At 43.4% G+C, this 25,391-nt stretch overlaps 1 protein-coding gene across 4 annotated transcripts in view; it reads right to left on the minus strand.

Annotated features, from left to right (window-relative positions):
* The window catches only part of PTPRG (protein tyrosine phosphatase receptor type G), a 680,787-nt gene that overhangs the window by 109,392 nt on the left and 546,004 nt on the right, over positions 1 to 25,391 (minus strand). For all 4 annotated transcript variants that reach the window (XM_014868697.3, XM_070493516.1, XM_014868696.3 and 1 more), the window contains exon 8: positions 19,552 to 19,744. In XM_014868697.3, coding sequence (XP_014724183.2) covers positions 19,552 to 19,744 — 193 coding nt within the window. The remainder of the gene's footprint in view (positions 1 to 19,551; positions 19,745 to 25,391) is intronic.

Raw genomic sequence — 25,391 nt, forward strand, 5'->3', positions numbered from 1 at the left:
AGATGTGAAAGGACACAGTGGGTCTACATTTATCTATGGACAAACATACTATAGAGGTGAGAATATCAAACCAGCCTTTAACAGTGACATTTTAGGCCTCCAAACATACTCTTTCCCGGGGGCTGTGGTTCCTGCCTCCATGAGCCTTAAAGTCTAGATTAGGGTTTCTCAACCGCAGCTCTATGGACTTCTTAGGACAGACTATTCTTTGCTCTTGGGGGCTGTTCTGTTCACAGTAGGATGTTGAGCAACATCCCTGGCCTCTACCCCCTAGATGCCAGTAGCACTCCCCCCATAAATTGTAACAACTGATAATATCCCCCAGATAATGCCAAACGTCCCCTGGCAGGCCAATTGCCCCTGGTCAAGAACCACTGGTCTAAAAGGAGAGACGGAGATTCACAAAAGAATCCTACATGTGCAGGTTATATTACACACAAGGATGGGAGGGATGGAGAGGAGGAGAGGTATGTGGTATTTTCCAAGCATATTATGGAAGGATTTGAATCAAGCTATGGGGCCCAGGAAAAAGTCCCTGAGGAAACTACAGCTGAGAGCTGAGTGGGAGTCAGGGGAAGAGGGGCGGGCAGGCCAAGGGACCACAGGAGGGAGAAGGCCTGAGGGGCCAAAAGGAAGCCACTGAGGCTGGATCAAGGCATAGAGAACAAGGTGGAGGCAAGCAGCGCTGGGTGCAACTAGAGTGGGAGGCCTCACAAGCCCAGATAAAAATTCTGGTCTTTATCCGACCAGCCCTTGGAAGCCACGGGAAAGATCTGAACTAGAGAATGACGCAATCAGGTTTGTGCTTTACAAAGATCCCTTGAGCTTTAGCTGAGCGCAGAAGAACCTAGAGGAGCCAAGAGTGGAGGAGGCAGGCCTGTTAGGAGGTGCTGTAGATGGTCAGCTGCTTGCAGATCAGGAAGAGAGGGCACAACGGCAGGTACTAGAGTGTATAGTTGGAGGTAAAACTGAGAGGCTGGTGATGTGCTGGACAAGGAGGGGCGTGAGGGAGTGGGAGGTGGTGAGGATGCTCAGGTTTTGAGTGTAGGAGCCGAGTGAGAAGGAGGCAAGCAATACTGGAAGAGATAGGCCAGGGGACCATGGCTTGCTTCTGGCATCTCCTCGGAGCCCAAAACGAGCCAGCCTCCCCAAGAGCCCCAAGGTCAAAGCAGCCCTGGGGAGCAAGATAGTTTTCCTGCCACGGAAGCATGGACCCGGCTTTAAGGAGCCGGCTGCTAGAGAATAGAGGAGATTGGTTTTGACAGGGAGGCATCCTTTTGCTCTTCAACTGCCAAACCACGCTTCAGTCGGAGAGACTCGCTTTGTGTGACTGAGACAGGAAGGAAGGGATAAATTAATGAGGCATTCCCACTGCTCCGAAGAACCCTGGGAGGCATCGCGCTGCCTGCCGCGCAAATGCTGCCAGAGCAGGGACATCAAACAAAGAAACTGAAAGCAGCCTTCCACCGAGACACGGGGGCGAAATGACAGAGTGCGGACACTAGGTGGCGCTAACATACCGTTTTAAAATATACCAACTTACTACTTTAAGTGGCTTATAGTTTCTCAAGACAGCATAGGGGGTTGAAATCAGGAAAAGATCTACACCCCCATCTTTCCAAATGCCAATAATGAACCAACAAAATTTATATACTGGGAAGCTTCAATCCCTCACAATGATGACCATGTCAGATTTCCTGACTGCCACTTCTTTTCTCACCTCCTACCATGTTCTTATTTATCTCCCTCCTCCTGAAGCCACCACTCCCCAGCTCCAATTAGTGGTGGGCTGTATGGGGATGCACATCTCTACCAGCTACTTGGTAACCACATAAATCATTCTATCACCCACATGCGGGTGCAATCATTCTTCTTATTTATTCTTTGAAATTAAAATAGCTGGGTTTTTCTTTGCTGATTAAGATGATTCATGTTAATGTTTTTAAAAAGAAACCCAAGTGGTACAAAAAAGTAAGAAGAAAGTTAAAAAAAAAAAAGTCACCCAAAATACCAGGACCCAGAGATAACCAGTGATAACTTTCTGGGGATTCAAAATCCAGTTATCTCATCATACACACATAAAAGCACATACGTACAATTTGATGCAGAAGGATATGATGTATTCTGACAATATAACTGATTTTGTTGTTGTTGCTGTTGTGTTTGACTCAATAAGACCTGGAAATACTTCCTTGTCAATAACAGACCTTGGTATCACTGAATCCCACCATCTCAATGTACTAAAAAATATTGAGTTAAGCTCCCAAATGGGAATTCAGTAACTGAGGGGCCTCCAGAGATCCACGCTTGTCCCAGACTACACACCAGAGCACCAGGCCAGGGGTCTGCAGGCTGAGGAGCCTCCTCCTGGCCTAACGGAAGAGCAGGTGGAACAGAAGTTTCTCTTTGGCTCCCCAGCTCCCTCCACCACCTCCCTGAGAAGGAGAGGTTTTCTGGGCCAGATCTGGAGGAGGCATGTATTTGTAGAGTACCAGGAGGACCTAGAAGAGGGGTTGGCAAACTTCTGCTGTAAAGGGCCAGAAAGTAAATATTTTCAGCTTTGCGGGCCATATGGTCTCTGTCACAACTATACTTTGACACACAAAAGCAGTCTCGGCGATATGTAAACGAATGACCGTGCTCCAATAAAACTTTATTTATGAATACTACATTCCAATTTCATACGATTTTCACGTGTCATGAGGTCTTCTTCTAATGTTTCACGACTGTTTAAAATATAAAAAGCATTCCTAGCTTATGGCTGTACAAAAGGTGGAGAGTGAGTTTTGGCCCGTGGGTCAGCGGGTGGCTGATCCCAGACCTAGAAGATAAAGGGAGGCCACACCTTATTTGAAAGATGTTTACCAACTGCATTTGTATTCTCAGCACCCAATTCTGCCCCTCAGCACAGCTTTAGAGGCCCACTGCCCCGCGGAGCGGAGATTCTTCCCAGCACTTAGTGTCACATGGAATTCGATGGGTGGCTTAACTGACTACCTGTAATAACCAATCTTCTTCCCCCCACTAGGCTGGCAACTTTTTTGTCTTGTTTGCTATATTATCCTTGGTGCTAAAACAGAGCCTGGCACAGAATGGGCTCTCAATAAATACTGGCTGAATAAAGGGCCTGTTGGGTGGATGACATAAAATCCTTAGTCTTTCCATGGGTCTAGAGGCCCTGTGTGATATGATTCTCTTCCATATCTCCAACCTCATCGCTTTCCATTTTCCTCCTCACTTACTCACCTCTGGCTAGCCCAGAGGTACATACAGGGACAAGCTGCTGGGCCCACACAGTGTTTTATAAATTGGTATACTTTACATATAAAGCTGGATTTTTAAAGTGGGCCTGCATGCACACATGGCAATGGTTACCCAGGGCAGCAGAGAAGCCTCTCCTTTGGACTGGGGGTGTGTGTTCACATTTGCCTCAGTCTACACCATTCCCTATTGCCTTTACTCAGACAGCTTTACCCACAGCTGCCTGGCCCCAAAAGCCAGATGAGTTTTCCTCTAGTCTAAAACGGCACCAGGAGCACTGTCGTAGGCACAGAGCAGGTACCCAACACCCTTCACAAGGCCATCGCAACTGCACCTGACGTAAGTCAGCCAGTCACCTTGACATACCCTTCTGCACAAAACGGAAGCCTTTTAACAAGGCAGGAGGTGCCACACTTCGCTCTCTAAACAAATATCCCCTGCAAGATGCTCCTGCCATCAGCCTTCCCCTTCTCAGGGGCCTGATTACATTCCCACCAGTGTCTGATTGCTTTCCACAGGCATCTCGGATGATGCTGGGTGCCAGCTCCGAGAATTTCTGCCTTCATTCTGAACCACCTTTAATTATGATCCCAGACTTCGTTAAATAATGAAGAGGCTTCTAGCAGAGCACCTATGGTCCTCTGATTCTAAATCAATGTCAAGGGCATTTTCTCAGTGGTTCCACAAAGAAATGCAGGTTGCCCCACCCTCACCCCTAATCCTCTTCATTTTGGGTGTTAGATAAACTAATGCGATACATTCTGTGTAAAAGTCAATGTAACTTCCAAGTGCCTTAAACTATCGAAGGCCCTCCCCGGGCGCCTCCTCCCAGCACTGGCCCCCTCGGAGTTTCACACTGGTGGCAACAGGCCACTTATTGATCAGGAGTCAGAGAGACAGCACTGCTCAAACAAAGCAATCTGGTGCCAATTCACTCTTTCACAATGCTTGTCAACAGAAATGGAACTTCTGCCTCCTGGGGGGTGGCGGGAGGGAGTGTTGCGACCTTATATACCACATAGGGTGGTGTCAGAGGGGCGTGGCCTAAGCCAGCTGAGGACCCCGAGGGGATGCCTCCTCCCAGGGACTTGCATGGCAGGGAGAGAGAGCAGAAGTCTCTCTTCTCTGAAAGCAGAAGGGAACGATTCAGGTGGAATAGAGCCATGAGCCTTGCCTTCGACAGCTTAAATGCCTGTCATTTCTTTATCGCCCCAGCTCAGCTTAAGAACCCTTGAATATGGAGTCTTTTAGGGGAAATTTCCAAAGAAATGGCCTCAGGGAAGGATTTCTCTTTTTGCAGGGCTATATCAAAGAGGTCTAGGTAGACACGAAATCCCCCCAAGCAGACCATATCCGACTTCAAACCTGGAATCTCGGTGCTCCTGGGAGTTACCTCCCTCACCCCACCTGAGAGCTCATGAAAGGGAAACTGCACGGGAGAAGGTGCCAGAACCAGGAAGGATGACATCAAAGCAGGACCCCAGCTCCAGCATCTGGGGGCTTTACAACATCCGAGTCACATCTAATCGGGGCTGGCAGCTGCCAAGCACATGCCAAAGGCCAGTCTCTATGCATTCACGTCAGATGATGCACTCAGGCATACTGAATCTAAGAGGTGGGCTCAATTGTTCTCTCCACTAAATATGAATGAGGACACTTGGATCCAGAGATACCAGGTCACTGGACTGAGCCAAGGACACAGAGAAGGAGGGAGGTTCAGAAGTGGAACCCAGTCTGTTATATTCCACACTGGAGAGGGTGGGGGATGCAAGGAGACAGTCACGTATGTTCTAGCCACATACACCTCCCACATCTGTTTTCCTCTCTGCAAGATGGTAATAAAGATGTCAAGAGGGTTACTCAAAGAGCTCAAAAGGTGAAAACCATCCCACACAGGCGCTACGCATCACTATACAGCCTCAGGGCTGTGGCTTCTTGGGCAGACCACCCTTTGCGCAAAAAGCTTTCTTCCTTCTCCCTCTGCCTTCTGTGTCTTCTCTGTTCTCAATGACAGCTGAGAGTGTGGGGACTCTTGACAATTTCCAGAGTAGCCTCCAGCTCCTTGGACGCCATCTAAAAGTGGATGCAGCCCAGTCACCATCCTCCCTCATTAGAAATGCAAACTAAACTCACAGTCCCTCACACCATCATGTGGATGCTAGAAATATATGCAGGGGTGCCAGGGCGCCCACCCGCAAGACCTTTATCCTGTGCCATTCCATGCTGACATTGCAATAGTAACGAGTCCTATCTGATGAACCTGGCTCTGGGCTGAGTTAGCATGTTTCACAAATCATTTCATCAAATTCTCACTGTAATTGTGTGGGGCTGCTGGCTCCCTCATTACCTCTGTTTTAGAGACCGAGATTCAAAAGAGTCATTCATTCACTCACTCACTCATTCCGGAGTCAGACTGTTCTGGTTCTGGACATACCAGCTGTGTGGTCTTGGACAAAGCTTGGGTAAAGCCTTCTGGGATAAATGCATGAAATGTACAAGCACGTGCTGCCTGTAGAATAGGAAGTGTGCTATAAGGAGTAGCTATTGTTTCATATTTATTGAACACCTGCTGTATGCCAGGACCCTGACCAGGAACTAGGGGTAAAGGTGAACTCAAGGTGACATGGTCCTTGACCTCCTATAGATTATGGCCCAGAGGGGAAACAGACATCAACCACACAATCCCCAATAACAGAGTTTTAACTTGGGGCTCTTTAGGGGTTCTGGATAGAATCCCCAGAAATTCGTGAATTTGCATAGGAAAAAACACATTATTATTTTCATTACTCTAACTAAATTTAGCATTTCCTTATATTTCAAAGTGTTGGCAATAGACCACAGTAGTGTTAGCAGGACCTGTATGACATCACCTATAGAAATCACAGATATATTTCTATTAGATGCCATTGCTGCCAAGATCTCAAATTTTCCTTCATGATTATTATTTCAAAATTACAATGATTATTAGACCTGTTGCTAGATTTTATAATTTAATGCCTTCATCAAGAAGCAGATAAATTACTATATTACAATTTAATTTTTTTAATAATATCTGAGGATAATTGGCTTCCTTTGTAATCTATTATATTTTTATTTGATGCAGCAAAACCCATCAATAGGAGGGGCTGGCCTGATGGCATAGTGGTTAAGTCTGTGTGCTCCGCTTCAGCGGCTCAGGGTTTGCGGGTTCAGATCCTAGGCACAGACCTACATACCGCTCATCAAGCCATGCTGTGGTGGCGTCCCACATACAAAATAGAGGAAGACTGGCACAGACAGCTCAGCAACAGTCTTCCTCAAGCAAAAAGAGGAAGACTGGCCATAGCTGTTAGCTCTGGGCCAATCTTCCTCACCAAAAAAACCCAAAAATCATAAAACAGACAAAACATCAATATGAGAAGAGGTCTAAGGGATCCACCAGTCAGCTACAGGGGTCCATGACACCAAAAAGGTTAAATACTCCCAGCAATAAGGATTATATAATTACATGCTTTTAAGGAAAATATTACAGTAATTCTGTAAAAAGGTTTAATAAAGGACCTTGACCTACATTTGGGGGGTTGGTTAGGAAGGTTTTACTGAGCAGAGTTTGATGTTTAAACTGAAGTCTGAACAATGAGTAGGTATTTATAAAGTGAACAGGAAGGAAGGAAGCTTAGGTATGTCAGACCAAAAAAGAAGCTTGTGCAAAGGCCCTGTCGTGGAAACACTGGAAAGAAAAGTAGCATGACTATAAGGGGAGAAAGAGGAGGAGGATGGTCTGAGACCAGGTCAAAGTTAGTAACTGTTGGAGCTGACTTTGTTCCTGGCTGGGTCTGACTCAAGGCCAGACTTTGCCAAATGGCCACTTTCTCATGATACGGGAGACCCTGGAGCACAGTTGCACCCAAACTCCACCAAACACTAGGACAACTGCCTTCAAGTTTTAAATCTGAGGGTTTTAACTCATGCAAACTGTAACCTGCTATAAGAGAAAATACATATATTGGTCTCTGCCCCAGCACAAAGTTCCAAAGACCCTTGTAAATTCCTAAGTGATAAGAGCATTAGGAGCATCCTTTGTTCTAATGAGGTGACTCTGGCTGGGCTCCTAGATGGAGGCTGATCACCAGAAAGACCAAGCCACAGTTAGATGCCCCCATTCTCCACACAGCGGAGAGGGGCTGGCAGTGTAATTAATAACCAAGCGTGCCTATGTGATGAAGCCTCCATAAAAATCCCCAAAGTATGGGGTTCAGGGAGCCTTCCAGTTGTTGAGTACATCCAGGTACCAGGAGGCTGGCACACCCCAACTCCATAGGGACAGAAGCTCCTGCATGTGCGACCCTCCCAGACCTCGCCCTATGGATCTCTTCATCTGGCTGTTAGTGCCAATGAGTCAATTCCAACCCCTAGTGACCTGTGTACAGCAGAGCAGAACTCTGCCCAGTCTTTTTCCACCATCCTTTCACCTTCTGGAGCTGTACCAGACAATGCTTCGCTGCTACTCGTAGGGTTTTCATGGCCAAGTATTTTGGAAGTCGGTGGCCAGGTCCTTTTCCCTAGTCTGGAAGCTCTGCTGAAACCAGTCCACCATGGGTGACCCTGCTGGTATTTGAAATACTGGTGGCATAGCTTTCAGCATCACAGCAGTGCACAGCCACCACAGTATGACAACCGACAGATAGGTGGTGTGGTTCCCTGACCAGGAAATGAAACCAGGCCTCAGAGGTGAGAGCACAGAATCTTCACCACTAGACCCCCAGAGCTGGTCTCTTCATCTGTATTCTTTATCATATCCTTTAGTAAACCAGTAAGTGTAAGTAAGCGTTTCCCTAAGTTCTGTGGGCCATTTTAGCAAATTAATCAAACCCAAGGAGAGGACGGTGGGAACCTCTGATTTGTAGCCAAGTCAGACAGGAGTTGTGGGTAACCCAGGGACCTATGACTTACGATTGGCATCTGAAGTGGGGTGGGAGCAGTCTTGTGGGACTGAGCCCATCACCAGTGAGATCTGATGCTATCTGTAGGCAGACAGTGTCAGAAACGTTAAATCACAGGACACCCAGCTGGTGTTAGAGAAAATCGTCTGTTGTGGGGAAAACCCTCCACACATTTGATGCTAGAAGCGACAGAAGGGAAGTGCTCTGTGTGAAAGGAAAGGAGAGACACAGGAAGCAGAGAACTGGGCTCTTCCCTATGCAAGAGGGAGAACTCTAAGTTTTTCTTCCCCGCCTGTGGAGTTGTTTTCTATACCCAATGGCTTCCCCTCCATTCCCACCAATAAGCCCTGGTGTGCAATTCAGTTTCTCAGCCAACAACTGAGCATTAGATGCTCTGTGTGACAATTACCATGGAAGACAGCAAATGTGAAAACTCTTTGTGATCCTGTCAGCTGTCTCTGCTGCACGTATAACAGGGCCACATGCTCAGAAAACAGCAGCAGCAGCCAGTGTCTCAGAAGGCAGAGGCAGAAATTCAATGCTCCAGTCCTCCAAGCATGCCGTTCTGAATTTCCCACATTACTCTCTCCTGACCTCTCCTCCCTCCTTGGAGGCTTTTTTCTACATGATATCCCTCTTCCACTGAGGGCTAAAGGCCATGGGAGGTGTTCATGTCCTGTGCAGGAAAAAGCATTGTTCAGATCGGCGCTAAGGGAGGTGACGAAGTTCAGAATGATGCATCTTACCAGCCTCACTTGACAATAGCTGCTTCTCAGACACTGGGTGGAAGGCTGGACTCCATGTACCCTAGGGACACGCCCTCCCTTACAACTTTAAGATGCTGTGATTTCCTGCCAAAAGGGCAAAATGGACCTATCCCACTTTAATTAAGCACAGCATCCTTTCCACATGGTTATCTCCTAACTTCCACCTTCTCCCACTGCCTTGTTTTAGTCATGGGCTCCAACTGAAGGTCTGTACCAGGGACCAGGTTGCACGTCTAGCGTGGGCAAATGCCCAGTGCCCTGGTCCTGGAGCTGTGTTTTCTCTTGTTGAGTCTCCTATTTCCCACTGCTTGAGATGATGGTATGGCCCCCTTTATTATGAAGAAACACCTGGTCACTTAAAGTAGAGTCTAACAGTTGCCCTCAGTAATGCATGGCTGTTATCTAAACGCCATCCAAGATCTAAGATCCCATGAGCTGTCTTTATGAAGTGAGCCCAATGGCCATGTCAAGTGATCAACTAGTGACTCACACTGATGGGTTTGGCCAGGCTTTTATCTAAATTATAGAGTCCAGATAATTATGATCCAGTAGGTCAGGGTGTCCTCACATGTTTCAATTTAAAATAATTTTTACTTCAAATAACTTTCTCTTAGAATTTGGTATCACTGAAGCTTGGAACCTTATTATATTTTAAAAGGAGTGTCCTGGCTCTTGTCCAATATTCACCTCATTAGCTCTGAATCTCTGACTCTTCCTTGGTACCTATCTCTTTTATTTATTCTTAGTTCTGGTTCAGGGAGGGCACAGGATGAGCCCCATAATTTGGATTGCAACCTCATTTCAACTCCCAGATAAGACATCTGCACCAACTGGTTATTTGGTAAGGATGGCCCTATCTGTTATGGTTCCAGAGTCTCTGACACTCGGGACAGGCTTCAAGCAGCCCCTCCTGGGCTTGGTTAAGAGAAGAACAGAGAGCCTGCCACTTACATGGAGAGAACAGCCTGTGAACAGGCAGTGTCCCTAGTGGGGCCCAGTTGGAAATCACCTGTGCAGCCAATGGGAGGGACTGAGCCACCATGGCCTGGCCTCTTGGCTGCCTCCAGCATATGGGTCCATATCCTCTGAGGAGATTGGGCTTCTAGTTGGCTGGTGGAAACCAACAGTTTTAAATGGTTAGTACACTCCTCAATGAGAAGGTTCCTCTCTTCTGGGAAGCATCTCCTGGTGCCAGCCCAGAAGAAGAGAAAATGCAGGGTTCTGTGCATTTGATATATGATACCTGTCAGCATTTAGTGTCAGACATACAGACAGTGCGTTCTCAACACAGGCAGAGATTTGAAATGGGACAGCCAAGACACTCATTTTGGTCCAAGCCAGTGCTTTGGAATCACAAAACCAATCCAGGGAGGGCACAGGAGTGAAGCCAGCAACCATGACGACTGCTAGCTGTGCTGAGAAGGAAAGAGAAAAAGATGACTCGAGAGGACTCAACATGGGCTCCCACTTTTGTGTCTTTAGGGATGGTCTTTGCTTCTCAGGCCTCAGGGGCTGGGGAGCTGAGACCGTTTTTTATGCCATGAGAAAGCCAAGGGTTCTATCCATGTTCCTTGTATCTGAGGAAAAACAACCTCAATGAACCCATGTTTGCTTACGGAATAATCAGTGGGAAAAATGGGGAAGATAAAGAGTCTGTCTCCCAGCTATATATTCCTCCCATGACTTTAAGGAGATGCACACAGACACCTCGGAGCCTCATGCTCATGGGTTGTGAATGCTAGTTAGCGAGAGAAAGAGGAAGTGTGTCGCTCTGGGAGGAAGGATGCTGTTGGCTTTTATTAATTTCCAGATTGCTGTTCAAAAGACCACAGCACCCACACAAATAAACCCAACATCACAGAAGATTTTTCTAGACAGCAAAGAAAAGCTGAAGCCGTAGGAGGGTTGCTAAGTCGGCCTTGAAGATCAAACTCTGTCTACCTGCCTAGATATAGAGGATGAAGTAATTAGGTAATATTTATAAAGTGTGAAAATGATAGATGGCCCCTGGCGTCTGTTACAATATCTGCTCAACAGCTCCCAGCCGCCATAAGGCAGTTCTGCCTGGGAGCATCCTGACACCAGCACCGGCCACTTTAAGTACCTCAATCTCTGCTTTTAGGTGGGGTAGAGCGGCTATTCCTTGGGACAGAGAGGAAAGCCCTCTCTCTGTGGTTTTTTTAAGGTGAATGCTTTTATCCAGGTGGCTTATGGTCAAAATGGAAGATGGCTTCCCAAATCCCAGGAGCTTCTCTGATTCAGGTATTGGCGACAGGGAATCCTGGCTGAGCTCCTCCCATGAGAGCACCCAGCCTGTCCTAGAGGATAAATGCCCCAACTGTGCCATCCATCCATCCAATCCAATATTTACTGAGGAGCTAACAGTGAGCACTGTACTCTCTCCCCAACAAAAAAGAAAAAAAGAAAAGACAATTTCACCCCTCAAGGAGCCCACGTGGTAGTGGGAGAGTAGATATTCGAAAAAGAAAATCACAGAAATAAATGTAATATTCCAACTGTGGTAAGTGCTGTAAGAGAAAGGAACTGGTGCCCTGACACAAATGGCTGGGCTGAGGCAGCCAGGAAACCTCCCTGGGGAAGGGACCCTAGAGCTGAGCTGTGAAGGCTGAGGAGGGGTCGACGGGGCACAGAGGTGGGGCAAGGGCCTTCCAGGCAGAGGGACAGCCTGCTGGGCCTGGAGGGTAGCTAGCAGACCGAAGTGCAGGATGCCAAGGTAAGTGAAATGCAAGATGGGGCTGGGGAGGGGAACGGCACGTGTGGACCAGGTTAAGGATTGTGGATTTCACTGCAAAGGTTTAAACAAGTTCAAACAGCCTGGCTTCTCACTTCTACCAGGAAGAGAGCACAGTCCCCTTATTCTGAAATGTGTTCTCCATCTCACGCTGCATGTCACAAGTTGTCCTGAGCATAGAAAGAGGCCACTGCTGACCCACAGACAAGAAAGTACAATACGTACAGAGTAGTTCCCATGTCCCAGGCTCTGTACTATTTGTTCCCTACAATGTCTCATTTAAAAGGCCACAAGCCAAGGAGGGGGGTGTGACTATTATCTCTCTTTTACAGAAACGGAAACCAAAACTTAGATATTAATTTGAGCAAGGTCACAGAGAAGTAAATGGTTGCCCTAGAATTTGAGTCCAGGTTTGCTTGACTCCAAAATCTATATTCTTACCCACTGTCTTATATTGTCTCATCATTCATTCATTCATTCAATAAGCAATGACTGTAAACCTACTATGTCCTAGGTACTGAGTTAGGCTCTGTTGATTCAAGGATGCACAAGATCCTCAGCCTAGAAGCCCCACTGTCCAGATCCAGTGGGTGCACTGGCCCTCCCATGCACTGACCCTGTGACGAAGGCCTCAGTAGCCTGTGCCCTAGCACCCAAGAAAACCCACCAAAAGCAGGCCAAGCAAATAAAGACTGAGCCCAGTGATTCCTTTTAGGAAGATAAACCTGACTTTTAGGAAGATAAACCCAATGTTTGGGAAGAGCACCCGATCCCGACAAGCAACATTTAGTTTTAAAGCTCCTTCTTTTAGGGAAGAAGTAATAAACTGTGTTGTTCAAGCCACCTGAAGACATCTAAAACAAAGAGGCCACCACTCATGGATTCATTTGGAAGTTGGCAGTGCCTTGGAAAACGGAAAGAACACTGTGTTTGGACATAAGAGGATCTTGGTTGATGTCTCAGCTCAACCACTTCCTGGCTGAGTGGGTCTGGGTCATCATTTTGCTCTGAGTCTCAGACCCTTCAAGAATCAAAGAGAAACAATAATACTGCATTTCTCTCTTTGCTCACCTCGACCCATCCTCCATCTGAACTGTTAGTAAATCCCAGAGGCTCTATTCCAAAATCCATCCCTAATGGACGATGTCTACCTCCAGCAGAATCACTCTCATCCGACCACTGTCATCTGCTTGGATGAGGGATATTTCTATCAGCCTTGTTCTGGTCTTGAGATTCCACCCAGGTCCTCTGCAAACATTCTTCACACAACAGTCAGAGTGATGGGTTCAAAACCATGTTCAGCTCATCCATGTTGTAAGAATACAATCTTCATTCCTTACCCAGAAAAGTCTGTTCCAGACCTGACCCTCGCCTACCTCTTCACGCTGGTTCCTAGGCCTCAAGGCCTTTGCAAATGACCTTTCCCTCTAAGAATTTGCAGGGCTGGCTCCTTATCACCACCTGCCCTACCCAGGGAAGATCTCTTCCCCACTGCCTCACCACACTGGACCACTCAGCACACTCCCTGATTTGATCTTCTTCAGAGCAACACTGAAGCTTATCACTGGTTGACTTTAATTCTTTCTCCACACTAAAACGTAAGCTCCACGATGAGGGATTCTTCTCTCTTGTTCATCTTTATTTCTAATGCCTACAACTTGTTCATAGTAGATGCTCAACAAATATTTGATAAATGAAAAGTGAATTCTGGCAGAGGTTGTTTTGAGGATTAAATAAATCATGTATGAATGAAAAAGGCTAGCATAGCATCTGGTACACAAAAACCCTTAAATGGCCTTTTTAACCATAGATGCTTCAGGCACAGCTTCTAGAGTCAGTAACGGCGGATGACGATGTCTGACACAAGAAAAGAAATTCACTGGCTACGAGACATGAAGGAGAAGTAGTTAATGCTACATGAAATGTCTACGAAGTATCAACTTTATACCAACTAATCAAAGGCAACTTACACTAACTCTTTAAATATTTACATAAAATTCCAGTAATCATGGGAGGTCTGAGCATGTAAAAATGTCCGCTATAATACGGCACGACCTTCAATATTATGAAAACTCAGGATGTTGGAGAGTCTCAGAAACAGTCTACTTTTTGCCTTGTTTTTTAATCACCCTCAAGGTTAGAAAGTAGTAATGGTCAATGATAGTTATTTTCAAAAGAAGGGGGTTAAAAACACTCCACAGGGGCTATGTTAAAAATGTGTTTTTCTTAGTACTTTTCTGTGCTGAAAGTTTCCGGAAGTAACAAGATAACTTTTGGGAAGAGATTCTGGGAGGCCAACTGCCTACAAAGGAATTAAGTGCTTATATCAGAGCTTCTTTTAATAAGATAAAGTAACTCAAGCTTATTAATCTGGAGTGCAAATGATTAAACCGAAAATAGAACAACATTAATATTTTCTCCAAAAATAGCAGAAAACCATGATTTCAATGTCAAATTCTTTTTAAAAGCAATCATGGATTTACTTCTTTGTTTGCTAATTTGGGTGGAAAATGTGATGTTCTTTCTCAATGTATTCTGATTAAAATAGGCTAGTTACTTAGGCATTCTCACAGTGGTATATGTCCTTAAAAACTGCTTTTAACCAAAACAGGAAGCAATCTTTAGCACTGAAAATGTAGCTAAAAAAGGGGTCCCTCGATCAGCAGAAGCAAAGAGAATCCTCCAAAAAACGAGGCATTGGCTTAGGAGACTGGAGGGTATGCAGGCAGCCCAGTGTCCTCCCCATTTCCTTTGCTTTTATTACATTATAGTGTCACTTTAATTGAGACATCAAATCAAATTATCAGATCAAGTGGTTTTGATTCCACTGTGGTTTGAACAGGTTTCATTAAATTAATAAACCATATGTTTCACTTTGCTGGAAAGAAAGTTGTTTTTCTCCGCTCACTGTTCCAAGTCTTCACAATAGACAGTATTCAGCACTTAATCACCGAATGCTCTTCCATGCGCCCGGGACGTGTTGTGGAATAACTGAAATGACAACCCATTAAATCCTAAAGTCTGTCCAAGTTATTTACCGACAAAGGGCAGAGTGGCGAATTGGATGTCCCTTGAACAATCCACCAAGCCTAAATATTGTTTCCATTTACTGGAACTAAAGCTTTATATTTTTTATGGACGACATCCATTATAAGTCTTTCTTCAGCAACAATACAATATTAAGATGACTTTTCCCCCCTTTCCTTTGGTGTCTCACATGGCCATGCATCTTGTGCTTGGCACGAGAAGGCTTGATTCTGTTTTCTCTATTCCAGTACATCCAATCATCCCGACAGAGCGACAGAGTAGGGGCCCATTAATTCAGCCATCCCCCACAGTGCTGCTCAATGACCACGAGTTAATGATCACAGCCAGGAGAATGAGGGAAGTGGGGTGCTTATATTCAGTCCATTAAGGCTTTGCTTGCACTTCTGGTGTGAGAGATGACCAGGTGTTAAAGTGAACTGGTAAGTGGTTGGTTACCAAGTTAACAAACCTCTAATTGGTCCTTGGGTCTTTGCAGTGGAATGGAAAAGTAGAACCAACCAATGGACACTTTCATAGTCATGGCCACTACCATCTTTAAGACAGAAAATATTTACCTTAAAACAAGCTAATGATTAGGTTCTATCTTAGTCTGAGCCATCCCCTAGAGCAGGGGTCGGTAAACTATGGTTCCCAAGTCAAATCTGGCCTGCTACCTATTTTTATAAATTAAGATTTATTGGAAGACATTTTCTATACCCATTCATTTATACATGGTCTATGGCCGTCTTCAGCTACAGCAGTTGCACTGAGTAGCAACAGAGACCATATGGCCCACTACCTAGTCCTTAAACTAAGAAGTTTACTGACTCCTGTCCTACGTAATTAGTTATTTCTTTCTTCTGTGACAGTAGCCCAATAAATGCATGGTTCCATGCTCAACATCACAGCTCTCCTAGGTACTGAAAGCTTCCAATAATGATCAGGTAGAAAATGCCAACCAGACAGGATTTGTTCTTTTTGAATTACTGCAAGATTACAGAGCACCACCTTCTCTTTTTGAAATCCTTTTTGCGGAAGACTGAAGAGAAAGGGGCTCTTCCTTTGTATTGGCCCTTTACTGCTTAGATCTCTAAGATCAATAATCTAAGCCATCCAGGCTGCCTGATGATTGCTAGTATCTGTCGTTGGTTTTTAGCTTATGGTGCTCTGGAATTACCTGAGTTTTCTTGGGGAAGAAAGGGAGGAACATTTCGTCATGTGGACCATGGTTCCACGAAATGCGCATTTAAAAACAAATAGGGACATCATTAGTCATTAGGGAAATGCAAATCAAAACTACAAAGAGATACTACTTCACATCCACTAGGATGGCTAAAACAAAAAAGATGTATAACAAGTGTTGGTGAGGATGTGGAGAAAGCAGAATCCTCATATACTGCAGACGGGAAGGTAAACTGGCGCAGCTGCTTTCGAAAACAGTTTGGCAGTTCTTCAAAACTGTAAATGTAGAGTTACCATACGACTCAGCAATTCTACTCCTAGGTTGACATCCAAGAGAACTGAAAGCATATGTCCACACAAAAACTTGAACGTGAAAGTTCACAGGAGCGTTATTCATAACAGTCAAAAAGTGGAAAAAACTGAAATGTCTATCAGTTGATAACTGGATAACCAAAATGTGGTATATCCATACAATGATATACTATTTGGCCACAAAATGGAATGAAATTCTGATACATGCTTGAATATGGATGAACCCTGAAAATATGATGCTAAGTGAAAGAAGCCAGAGACAAAAAGCTATATATTGTAAGATTCCATTTGTATGAACTATCCAGAATAGGCATATCCATAGAGACAGAGAGTACATTAGAGACTGTCTCTGGCTGGGGCGGCAGGGGGACAGGAGGAAGAAAGGCAAGGAGAACAAGGAGTGACAGACTGCTAATGGGTATGGAGTTTCTTTCTGGGGGTGATAGAAATGTTCTGGAAGTAGATAGCAGGGATGATTGCACAACTCTGTGAATACACTAAAAAACCACTGAAGTGTATACTTTAAAAGAATAAACTTTATGGTATGTGAACTAAATCTCAATAAAGTTGTTGTTAAAAAAAAGCGAATGGAGACACAATTCAGCAATAAAAAACAATGCTGCTTAATACATGCTATAACATGGACACATCTCAAAATCCTGAACACCAAGTAAAAGAGAAAACAGATCAGAGGTTGCCTGGAGATGAGGACCAAAGAAAGAACTGACTGCAAATGGGCATGAAGGAACGTTCTGGGGTGATGAAAATGTTATAAAACTGGATTGTGGTGATGGTTGCACATGATAAATTTATTAAAAGTTATTGAATTGTACATTACAACAGCTGAATTTTATAGTATGTAAATTATGCCTTAAAAAAAGGCTGCAAAAAAACAGAAAACTCTTACACGCTGCTGGCAGCAGTGTAAAGAGGTACATGCAATCACTTTAGGAAACTACTGAGCAGTATATAAACCAAATCCGAACCGATATGTGTACTCTCGGCCGCAGTCCTTTTACTCCTGGGTGCACACCCAATAGAGATGTGTCCACATGCTCATTAAAAGGTATGTTCAAGAATTTTCATAATCACCAAAAACATGGAACTAATATATATATTCATGTATATTGAAACAGATGAAGAAATTCAGGTACAGTCACATGATGAAATTCAACAATAAGAAAGAACAAACAACTACTACATGCAACAGCATAGATGATCCCCAAAACCAGTGTGGAGCAAAAGAAGTAAGACATAAAAGAGGACATACTAGATGATTCTATTTATATGAAACTGACCAACAGGCAAAGCTAATTCATGGTAGTGGCTCCATCTTGGCAACGGACAGTGACTAGGAAGGGGGGACGGCGGTGATCCTGGGAAGCCAGTGATGTTAGTTTCTTGATCTGCGGGTTTGTTACTCAAGTGTATTCAGGTTGTGAAAATTCATAAAGTCGTACACATATTATATGTGCACTTTTCCATATGTTACATTCCAATAATGTGTTTCAAAAAGAAATAAGACTGCACCTACAACTCTATCTGACTCTAGAAAGATCACAAAACATTTTAATATTCACACACCTTAGGAGTCAGCAATGGACACTAAGATAATTGCAACAAAACCTTGTAGAATGAAGAACTGGTTACCTATATTTAAGGATGGGGTTCACGGCTCTGCTCAAACTCAGAGAAAGGCCACTCCGTGGAAGATCTTGCCCACTTTGACAATTTAATGTGACAGAAACTATGATCTTCTCTAACTTTCTTAGGTGATGAGGGCCATGCATTCTCTCTGCACAGCTGAAATATTGTCAGCTCAGCCCGTTTTTCAGGAAAGAACTCTGAAACTGCCATAACCTCAGCAATTCTGAGCTCCAAGATCGTGTGCTCACTTGTGGTATAAATTCCTCATCCCCCACATGTCCTCTACATTCACCTCTCACAAAACAGCCAATCCTAAGAGACCCATTCTTTCCCAAGCAAGTTCTCTTGGGAGAAAGCATTCGAGTTCGCTTGTTTCTCTATTTTTAGCTTGGTTTAAACAACAAAATTAGCCCAAGTGAGGTTTTCTACGCCAGCCCAACCTAAGATATTTTACAGGTCTGTGTGCTTCTTAACCTTCCCATTGTTCTAGCTGACATCTAAATGATGCCCTTGACAAAGTGTCTGCCCCAAATTACTCGAATCTCAAGCGTTTCTTGGCTGCCGGAATCTGGCCAGACTAGCTTTTCCTCACCATCCTCAAACAAAACCATAAAGATAGGAAGGAAATGATCACATTCTTAAACTCCCTTTCCTCTTCTTTTTGCTTCTTTTCAGATATATGAGCCTGGAAAATGGGCCCATTCTTATCATCAAAGTGCACGTCAACGCAGTTATTTGTAGAACAGAATCTCACTCCCCTAGTTCCTACAAAGGACATATGCCAGTAAACTGGTCCCTTTATTGGGGTGGGGAATCTCTTGAAACAAAACCTCCCCATATGACTTACCACACCAACAATACCACAGTCTACATCCAGTGTTGATAAAGGACACAAGCTCTTCCCATATTACTCAAGGTCACAATTTCAAAGAAGGAGACCATGGGCTTGAGAAAGATCCATCTCTTCACACCCAGAGAAAATTCCTTCTCATTACTTCCTCCCTTCTAAGTACTAGCACTTTGATCAGCCTTATTCCTCTCAGTGTTTCCTGAGGAGTTCTAAACCACAATTATGACAGATCACAGGGCTTGAAGGGAGGGCTGCGAGGGTCGAATCAGACTTTCTAGTTTCCTGGGAGAGTCATTCATGTTCATTTCACATGAGAAAGCAGAAATAGAAAAGATCAAGATGCCTGAAATTTATAAACCTCTGTTTATCAGATATGAGAATTAAACTGTTAAATAATAGTTTAAAAAGGCCACATGATGTCTAGTTGGAGTGGAGAGCTGGAGATGGAGTTCCTGCCTGGTGAGGAGGGTAGTAAGAAGGCAGTTGGGGGCAGGTCCAAACTCCTGATCTCATCAGGAAAACAGTTAACAAGTAAGGCACCCAAAAGCTTTCTTTAGACATTAACTAGCGTTGACGTTACCAGGCGAAGATACAGAGAGAATGACTGATATATTACTAGCCAAAAGGGCAATTCTGAACATATCTATTTAACGGAGTTATTCCCACAACCGCTTCTATTTGTCACCCAGACAAGTCTCTTTTAGCAGAGAAACATATGCTCTTAACACCAAGCTCCAATTCTTGGCTGGCTTTGAACTCCTTTTAATTTAAAGGAATTTATGATAAGGAATCTTCCTCCAGGCAAGGGTACTTAACTTAATCCAAATATACCTTTAGAGGCTTCTGTCCCCAGTGGGTTTTCTAAGAAGTCTGTCATATCGTGGTTCCAGGCGTCATGGACGGCAGACTTGGACACCACCCTGTCATACAGAGCCTGCTGTGGTCGAAAGTTATTTCTCAGATACTCCACCGACTTGACGTGGTCTTGCTGCTCCGTAGTGAAGATGGAATAAAAAGCCTCAAGCTGAACAGAGAACCAGAGGAGGGAGAAAAAAAGAACATCGATTAGAAAAGCTATGTGATCCAAAGTGGGTGAGGGTGACAAGAACACAAAATGGTAGGAAGTGCCTGATGCCAAGTCTGACAAGCCCAGCAGGACACAGGCTGCCTGCTGGAATCACTGCCAACAGACTTATCTGGCTGTGGTTTCTGTCCCAATAACCAGGAAACACTTCATTTGAAGATGTACAGAACTCTTTTAGTTTGTGTCTCAGACAAGAGTCGCAGTCTTTCTGCAGTGTCCCGTGTTCCGCCCCCCCCCCCCCCAAGATCTTTCGTATTATCGGAAGGAACACAGACTTCGGTGAAACTGGTAGGTTCTGGAGTCAGACTGCTTAGGTGGGAATTGTAGCTCTATGGTTTATCCACTCTGTGACCCTGAGAAAGTTGCTTAACTTTTCTGAGCCTCAATTCTTCCTCAACAAAATGGTGATAACTGTAGCAGCATCTACCTGATAGGGTTGGCGTCAGCATTAAGTAAGATAATCCACGTACAATGCTTAAAACAGTTCCTGGCACATAAGAGCTCACTAAACATTAGTGATTCAGTGCTTACTAAGCATCTTCTTAAATACTCGCCATCCAAAGCTGCGAAGTCACGAAGTTGCTAACTGCACGACTCGCAAGTTAAACTGCCCAAGTTCAACATACACCAGATGGATAATCATGGTCACACTATTCAAGCTTTCTGTAACTCAAGGTTCCTCATCTGTACGACAGATATAACACTAGTACCTATCTTTGAAGGTTGTTGAAAGATTAAAATCTATGTAAATCACTTACCCCTATAAGCCCTCAAGATTAGTGGCTATCATTATTATGAAAAAACATTTTCCACATGACAGCTGATCAAACTCTTATGGAAAAGAATAGAAAAAAATTCCAGGAGCATATTTCTATTATCACAAAGGATTTTTTTTGTGGCCCTCAACCTTCTGCTCATTAAAAAAAGTCATTCTACTATACAAGAGGAATGAAGCAGGGACTGGATGGTAGAGATCTGTTCTCAGGGGACCACAAACTTACTCCTGTCACCAAAGAAATTGACCATAATCTAAATGCCCAGCCACCAAAAATACTAACTCCTTGAGGTGGGGGAAGAAAATAGAATGAAGAAGGGAAAAATTGAATAAACTCTTTCTGGCCCATCGGCTACCGGAATGCCAAACCAGAATGCTTTCTGCAGGAAAGAGTAACAAGGTGAATGGTGTTAGAAAGATGCTTCCCAAGCAGGCATTGAGCGGCTGCCTTAGGCTTTGGGGGACCAGAAGCCGGCTAACAGCAATGTATAAAATACATTAGAGAACTGTTACCTGGATTTCTGGATGGTCATCTTGAAGTCTGAAACTAACCCCAGTGCTTCTCACACAGCCTCAGAGAATGATGCAAAAAATCACCTGCTTCCAGTAGGAAACTCGATCTCTTTGCATGAGAAAGCAATGAATTGACATGGTGATTTTAGCTAAGAAAAATCATTTAAGTATACGGATTCACTTATCATTCCACCTCCCCTCCAAGTCTTCTGCAAACTTAAAGTGATAATAAACTATGAAAACTTTCCTGCTTTTTCATAAAAGTAATAGAACCAGGATGGTCTCTCAAACAGCCTAAAAGAAAAAGCAGCCCATGATTCCTGGGTTATTCCAATTCCCTACTAGTCATGTAACTTCCTTTCTCCTAACAACTCATATGGTCTCTATTTAGAATTTGCCTTTTTCCCATTCTTCCCTCTGATGTTCCTTCTTTATTTACAGGGAAGGGAGAAAGGAAATAAAAGCAAAAAAAAAAAAAGAAAGAAAGAAAATGGGACTGCTGGTCAGATGTGACCCACTTGGTTGAAGATAATTGGAAGTATTGAAGAAAAAATCACCACAACCTAGCAATGTCTACTCACTTGATAGGAGTACCAAAATCAGAACTGAAATCATCCAAAAATGAAAGGTTTCAGATTTTCTTAGAGAAAATAACTTCTTAAAATTACATGATTGGAATTAACAAAGACCCTCTGGAGACGGTCTGAGGAAACACCAACCAAAATGATTAAAGTGATGGAGAATAATTCCTGTGTGGAAAGGTTAACGGAAGTGGAATTGTTTAGCCTGAAGAAAAGGCAAGTAAGGAGTAATTTGATTAAAAGTCCCTATATGTGGAAGATGCTGACCAGCTCTTCTCCACATCTAGAGAAGGTCAAATAAGAGGAAATTGGCTTAAATTGAAGCCTGAGAGACGTGAGTTGACTAGAGGGAGGAATTCCTTAACTTGCAGGGTGATTTTTTAAAATAATGGACTGCGCTGCCATACATAGCAAGTTAGACTGGAAATTTTCTGGAAGAGACAGGCCTGTCCTGAAATAGTTTAATCTCTGAGATGCCAGAAAAGGATGGCCTAAGAGACTGTCTCAGCGATACGACTATAAGGTTTGTTTATTCTCTAGAATACCTGATTCTTTCACAGCTAGCGTTTAGGTCTCCTAAAAAGTTTATCTCTGATGCCTCAGGAAAGAATTAGTCATATAACCGTAAAAAGAGGCAGGTTCTGAATTTAACACAAAAATGCTTTTGCTTAAATTGCTCTTACAGCTTAATGACATGCTTCGGCTTAAAAGCTGGGCCACTTCCTTGTCATTAACTCAACTTGCCCAAAGATTTCCAAGGAAGGATGTGATGGTTCTGAGAGTGAACTGATGACCTGAATGATATTATATTGTCAACTGGATCATAGCTTTGCTTGATAGCCACACAAAAGAGGAAAAGGAGGACAAGCTTTTAGCAGACTCATCAAATATCCTTCAGTAGGTTGGCAGCGGTCGCTAAAACCCTGTCCTTCCTCTATGAATGAAAATTGCCAGTCACCTCTCTCGTTGGCAACTGGTATGCTTGACCACTCAACGGAAACTTCCACAATCCCTGGATTGGCAAAGGGAGTCTATGTATTTCACTTTGCCAGGTGAGCAGCGAGCATCTGGGCTAGAAATCTGATCCATCACTGCACAGCTGCTTCAGGTTGTCCCTTGATCTTTACCTTTGCCTTGTAACCAAAATCACTAAACGTGAAGCTGACCCCTAGGCGGATCTCCACTTTGTTTGGTTCCAACAGCTGCCATTTACAGTGACTACAATGAGAAGTTGCCTCCTAGAGTTGTGCAACACGGCAGCTCTGCATAATGCTGGACCCATAGGACAAACTTTACAAAGCTTAAGTGTAAAGTTGTATCTCTCTGGGCCCCTGACCAGTCCACATGTTTGGTGCTTACTGTCGGACTCTTCTAGATCTGCCACACAGTGATCCCTTTAAAATGTACATGAAATCATGTCACACCTCTGTTCAGTAGCTTTCAGCAGCCTCCCATTCTCAGTGTGGGGCCCTAATGAACTGGCCTGTGCCTTGTTCTCCAACCTCAAAGCTCTTACTCTCACTACCTGGGTTCAAAATCTTGTTTTTAAACCCTACTTGATCAATGTGTGACCTTGGTCAAAGCAATGTTTCTACGCTTCAGTTTCCTTACTTGTACAAGGGAGATAACAGTGTTACCTACCTCGTGTGGTTTTTGTTCCTATTAAATGAACTACTACGAAATGAGATAAAGCATTTGGAATAATTCCTGGTACACAGTAGGCGCTCAATAAGTATTATTATCACCTCTATTACTACTATTATTATTATTTTATGAGGAATGTGGTAACTATGATTGTGCTGTAATCTTCTAACCAGTGTAAGATGCTCTATCAGCTTCTCCCTCCTTATAACGTATATTTATCAAACCCATTATGTGACAGGTACTTTGTTATGCACTTTACAAACATTACTTTGGTTTCCAACATTTTTAGTCTAAAATAATGACTTTAAAGTAACATGATTAATAACACTATTATTATATCCTTAACACTAGCAGCTAATATTTACTGAGTGTTTATTACACGCAAGGCATTGTGCTGAGAGTGTCATGTGCTTTCTCTCACTTAATATTCACAAAAATCCCAAAACAAAGATGGGATTATCATATTATTATTATTATTATTATTAATGAGGAGGAAACTGGCCATATAGACATTAAGTAACTTGCTCAAGATCACACAGGAACCAAGGGGTGAAGTGAGGATTAGAAAGCTAGGTCTGTGTGATTCTGTTTTTCATGCTCTCAGCCACCTCATGCCACACACATAAACAGGGCTTCAGCATTATTCACCGAAAGAGTAACACTGCAGTGGAAAAATTGAATGTGACAATGGTAAAAGTCCCTAAAATTCCTTTTAGCTGAACCCAAAAGGCCCTTCCATGCAGGACACCCACCATTGGCAACATAAAACTATCAGCACTCTGCAAAGAAACACAGAAAGAATCGGGAACCGTTAACAAGGTGGCAGGTGCAAGGAGAAAATGCTTCCGCCTCACAAAGCCTGCCCTTTTATTCAACTTAGTCTTTTCCAGAGGCAGGTAATAAACAACTTGGATTTATCTTTACTTTAATATAACTAATGAAGTCTTTATCATTTAGTAAAAATAAATGAAAGCTTTTATTTCCATAATATTAAATTGACTTTTTAACTTTTGAAGTGAACATGTAAAACCTTTCTTTCTTTTATCCCTGCTTGGGGAGTTGTAATTGCATTTTAACTGGTGCTGTTTCAAGAACAATTTTAACCTTGAATTGCAAATGTGTTGGCTGGAAGTATATATAAATCATTTCAACTTGGTTTTTATTATAAAAATATTACAGAGACTAATTAGTTTTTAATCTGTCAGTTTGAATCAAAGGAAAGTTGAAATCTATTCACGCCGTTCATGTGCGGCAAGAACTGTCGTCCACAAGACGTGGGGGGGACTGTCATGGCTGAAAGGGGGAAATGAGAGAAAGTCAAAAGTAACATAATTATGAACCATTAAAAGGCTGATGTGCACAATATTTTATAGGATGGGTATATAACGGCAATTAAACAAAGCCAGAGTCCATTATAAGCAAAATAATAAACTCCAGGGTAAGCATTAGGAACTGAAATGTCACGCCGAAGGTCACAGAAACTCTTCAGCTTTACCATACATGCAAGGGTGACAGGGCAGGCCCTGTGTTGTTGCCTCATTACTAAAAAGAAAATAATGATGGAATATTAAATTCCCACTAGCCTGGAGCATCAGAAATTTTACTTATGGAACTATGGCTGCAAAAATAGAACCCGAGAATAGCTAGCAACTACGGGGCCATGTCCCTCTGTTGCTACAGACAGTTATGCATGAAGGCGATTATAGAAAGGCCTTCTACAGAATCAAAAGGATTTAACTATAATTAACAAAGAAAGCTATCAGTTGTGGTAATAACGACACCTTCACCCCACCATTTAAAAAACTTCTTTATTCACATGCACTGCACATTATGTAGTGTTGAAATGGAAACTTTCTGAATTATGTGATTCATTAATTCTTGTGGCAAGGACATAAACAAGAGAGCAGCAATAGCCAGTAGCCATATGTGGCTATTCCACTAGAAATGTGGCTAGTCGTACACACAGAAATGATAATATTGTGGGTATAATGGGTCAAATAAAATATTTTATTAAAATTAATTTCACTTGTTTCTCTTTACAATTTTAAATGTGGCTCCTAGAAAATTTAAAATG

Source organism: Equus asinus, chromosome 21, assembly GCF_041296235.1.
Source record: "Equus asinus isolate D_3611 breed Donkey chromosome 21, EquAss-T2T_v2, whole genome shotgun sequence".
In the NCBI taxonomy this organism is placed as follows: Eukaryota; Metazoa; Chordata; class Mammalia; order Perissodactyla; family Equidae; genus Equus; species Equus asinus.